General features: G+C 50.1%; 1 protein-coding gene across 1 annotated transcript in view; it reads left to right on the forward strand.

Annotated features, from left to right (window-relative positions):
* Positions 1-2,316, forward strand: part of edem2 (ER degradation enhancer, mannosidase alpha-like 2) — a 6,917-nt gene extending 4,601 nt beyond the window's left edge. The window contains 3 exon segments of the mRNA XM_008402899.2: positions 1,349-1,475; positions 1,544-1,799; positions 1,802-2,316. Of these exon segments, the coding sequence (XP_008401121.1) occupies positions 1,349-1,475; positions 1,544-1,799; positions 1,802-2,091 (673 nt within the window). The 3' untranslated portion in view covers positions 2,092-2,316.
* The last annotated feature ends 1,639 nt before the right edge of the window (positions 2,317-3,955 follow it).

Genomic DNA, 3,955 nt, shown 5'->3' on the forward strand with positions numbered 1-3,955 from the left:
GAGACCCACTGAGACCAGGCGAGACCCTCTGAGACCCACTGAGACCCACTGAGACCAGGTGAGACCCACTGAGACCAGGCGAGACCCACTCAGACCAGGTGAGACCCACTCAGACCAGGCGAGACCCACTGAGACCAGGCGAGACCCACTGAGACCAGGCGAGACCCTCTGATAGATCTGTTCTTGTGGATCGGTCACGTTGTCACTGATACCTGATCTAGAATTTATTTGAACATCAGGACCGATACAGATATCGATATCGGATCAGTGCATGTCTAGTCGTAACCACGGCAACCGGTCAACAAATCCGGCTCTGCTTCCAAGTTTCTGAGTGTTTATCCTCAGATCATTCTAGATCTAYGCTCCATCATGGAAAACTTCACAGAAAACATCCTGAACCCATCGGTGTAAATCGGGGCTCCAGACCCCTAAACTTGGAAAAGTCTAGAATTGTCCCCCCCTAAGAAATCATGAAAGAAACCCTTTAATTTAAACATTAATATGAAAAGACAATAGAAACAAAGAACAAAGAAATCTGCCTTTCATCTAAGACAAGAATCAGAATTAATCTCCAGCCCCCCCCATTGTTAGAACAATGGTTCAGTCCAAAGTGTAGGAGGAGCAACAGCAGCTGATCGGTACCGGCTCCGTTAGAGCCGCTAAGGGAGGAGCTAGCAGCTAGCTGTTAGCAGCTAGCTGTTAGCAGCTAGCTGTTAGCAGCTAGCTGTTAGCAGCTAACAGCTAGCTGCTAGCTGTTAGCTGCTAGCTGTTAGCTGCTAACAGCTAGCTGTTAGCTGCTAGCTGTTAGCTGTTAGCTGTGGCTCTGCAGCACTAACATAAACCCTCCAGTAAGTATAAATACTTAAAGCAAAAGATAAGTAAGTTTGTTATCAATCAATCACATTTTATTTGTATAGCACATTTCAGCATCAAGGCATTTCAAGGTGCTTTACATAATTAAAATAAAAACAGCAGGTGACATTAAATAAACAGTTAGAAAGAGAAAGATTTAAAAAAAGATAAAAACATTAAAACCCTTTTAGGACTTCAGTTACCCGTCGTTTAAAACAGAAACAGTGAGAAAGAGAGATTAAAAAAATTTAAAAAGTAAAGATAAAAACATCAAAGAGATTTTTAAAAAGAAAAAAAAAGATTAAAAAGGTAAAAACATCAAAGACTTCAAATCCTAATTTAGCCATAAGCTGCTCTAACCAGCTGGTTTTAAGCTGAGATTTAAAGGCTCTCAGGGTTTCAGCTCACTGGGTTTCCTCCTCCGCCAACCATCAGAAAGCTGGACGTCTTTCACTCGTCGTCGTTTTCAGGACCTTCATGAAGAAAATGTTTCCGTTCCAGAGCTGATGGAGAGCGCCATGTACCTGTTCAGAGCCACAGGTGATCACACCTACCTGCAGTTCGGCCTGGACGCCGTGGAGTCCATCGAACGCATCGCCAAGACGCCGTGCGGCTATGCCAGCGTGAGTCACCTGACCTGTGGGTCTGTGGTGAGGGGATGAAGGCTCAGTCTGCTCCTCTTCCTCTGCAGGTCAAAGATCTCCGGGATCACCAGCTGGATAACAGGATGGAGTCGTTCTTCCTGGCTGAAACCATCAAATACCTGTACCTGCTCTTTGACCCCTCCCACTTCCTGCATGGCGGCGGGGTGGAGGGAGACGGGTCGTGGGAGGGAGGCGGAGCCAGCGGCCAGTGTGTTCTGGGGGCGGGGGGGTTCATCTTCAACACCGAGGCTCATCCTCTGGACCCGGCGGCGCTGCACTGCTGCAGCCGCCACGCGCAGGAGCGCCGCAGCACCTGCTGCTGGGGCTGACGGCGCCCGCCGGCCAATCAGAGCGGCCTGCCGGCCAATCAGAGCGGCCTGCCGGCCAATCAGAGCGGCCTGCCGGCCAATCAGAGCGGCCCGCCGGCCAATCAGAGCAGCCCGCCGCTCAGACTGAGGACCCTCCCCCCAGCCAATCAGAGAGCATCGCTCTGAAGCCCGGGGAGAAGAAGGCCCCGCCCCCTCTCTCCTGCCCCGTTCAGCCGTTCGGCGCTCGGCTCGCCATCCTGGGCCAGGTCTTCTCTGATGACACCTGAGGCTCTGATTGGCTGCAGGCCTCCGGACTGATGGACGTCAGTTTAAAGTTTATTTTTATTTATTAAAAATGTTTCYKGGTTTTCAGACTCTTTTCTCTCCTGGAGGCGACGATTCGGTTTGTAGGAAATCAGAACCAGGATCCAAACCAACAATCTGCATCTCCGGTTTGGTTTCAGTGATTTGACTGAAAAATAACAAACATTTAAATTAAATGCAAAACATTTCCTGCACTTTGTGTCAAAATAAAACCACACCTGAGTTTCTGCAGCCTGCAGGGGGCGCAGCGGATCCACTGGTGAGTGTGTAGCTGCAGTATCGTGAAATGGCCACCAGAGGGAGACATCTGAGCTGGGTCTGAGTTTCTGATCAGTTTTCTTTAAATATTTAGACGAGCAAAAACTGAGGGGGTTTCCTGAGGAGACAACGGGTCGTTAGAACCCAGAGAAGGTTCTGGTTCTGGTTCTGTTCAGCAGAAACAACATGCAGGATTAAAGTCAGACAGAGGTTGTAGTTGGGGTCTCTGGTTCGATTCCAGGGTGTCTCAGTGAAACTCGACGCCGTTCTGCTGCTCTGCTCAGCATTTGGTAAACATTAAACAGAGACTTGACCCGACCCAGAACCAGAACCTCCCTGTATCTGATCTCCTTTCCCCTGAAGAGCAGCAGAACCAGATGAAACCCGGCTCAGCTGCTTGGTCAGCTGCTCTGCTTCAGTGAAACGCCTTCAGGTGAACTAGACCTGAACCAGCTGATGGGTTCTGACCCAAACGGTTCTGATGCTCGTTAGGCAAAGATTTTTCAGCTCCTTTTACAGATGAAATGTGTTTGCTGTTACCCTGGAGGGCCCGCCGGTACCAGAACCAGAACTCCTTTAGTCTGCGGATCTTAACGAGCTTCAGGTCGTGACGGCGCATCGGGTCAGGACGCTGAGCGGACCGGTCCATCACAGGTTTCACTTCCTGGATGAGGCCTAAACAAACGATCAGATTGAATCATGCTGAGTTCTGCCTGTTGGGGCGTTTCAGGGCCTTTGTCTCTCCAAACCCAGACAAACGGCTGCTGGCCACATTCCCAACTCGGCATCGACACATGAAAACGGCTCCAAACAGACGGTAAATTATCCACCTGTACATCTTRGAAGAGCAGAAGTGAAGCCTCCTGCACAACCAACCAGAACGCAGCAACTGGTTGGTTTGGTGAGTCGACAACAAAACGCTTGTCTGTTCCAGCAGCCATTGTACAGCAGGAACCAGCTGACCACACACTGGATGGAGCTCAGCTCAGGTTGCCAGGTAACAGACTGTGGTTGCTAGGTAACGGGCTTGATTGACGTTTCATTCTATAGGTTTTTGAAACGTCTCATTTTCCAGACACCAAAAAACGACCTGGTGGTTTTTTTAGGAACATGGAAACGAAACTGTTCAAAAAGTAAATTCTGCATAATAAAGGTTAAAGGTCATGGCAGGATAATCAGGAAAAGATTCATCCAGTTTGGCTGTTTGGACGGACTGAAGGAGAAAAACCTGAACAGGATCAACCGTCACGGTGGCGGCAGGTGATGATCTGGGCTTCAGACGCCGCCGCAGTTTTGCTGCTTTACCTGCAGCTGGAAACACCTGGAGCTGCCYGGTGGGTGGGAGGAGCCTCTGTGGCCGCCGCYGCGCCTGCCTGACTGTGGATCAGAGACTCTTCTCTGACCACACGGACCAGTTGTCCAAACTCCGGTTACCGGGCGGGGTCCGGCCGCCTGGCGTCTCTAAGGAGGGTCCACTTCCTGTACCGATGACATCATCAGGGAGCGTTCGCAGACAGGTCCATGATGATGATGATGATGAAGATGGTTGGCTCAGCCATTACATAATGT

The sequence above is a fragment of the Poecilia reticulata genome, unplaced genomic scaffold (genome assembly GCF_000633615.1).
Source record: "Poecilia reticulata strain Guanapo unplaced genomic scaffold, Guppy_female_1.0+MT scaffold_268, whole genome shotgun sequence".
NCBI classification, from domain to species: domain Eukaryota; kingdom Metazoa; phylum Chordata; class Actinopteri; order Cyprinodontiformes; family Poeciliidae; genus Poecilia; species Poecilia reticulata.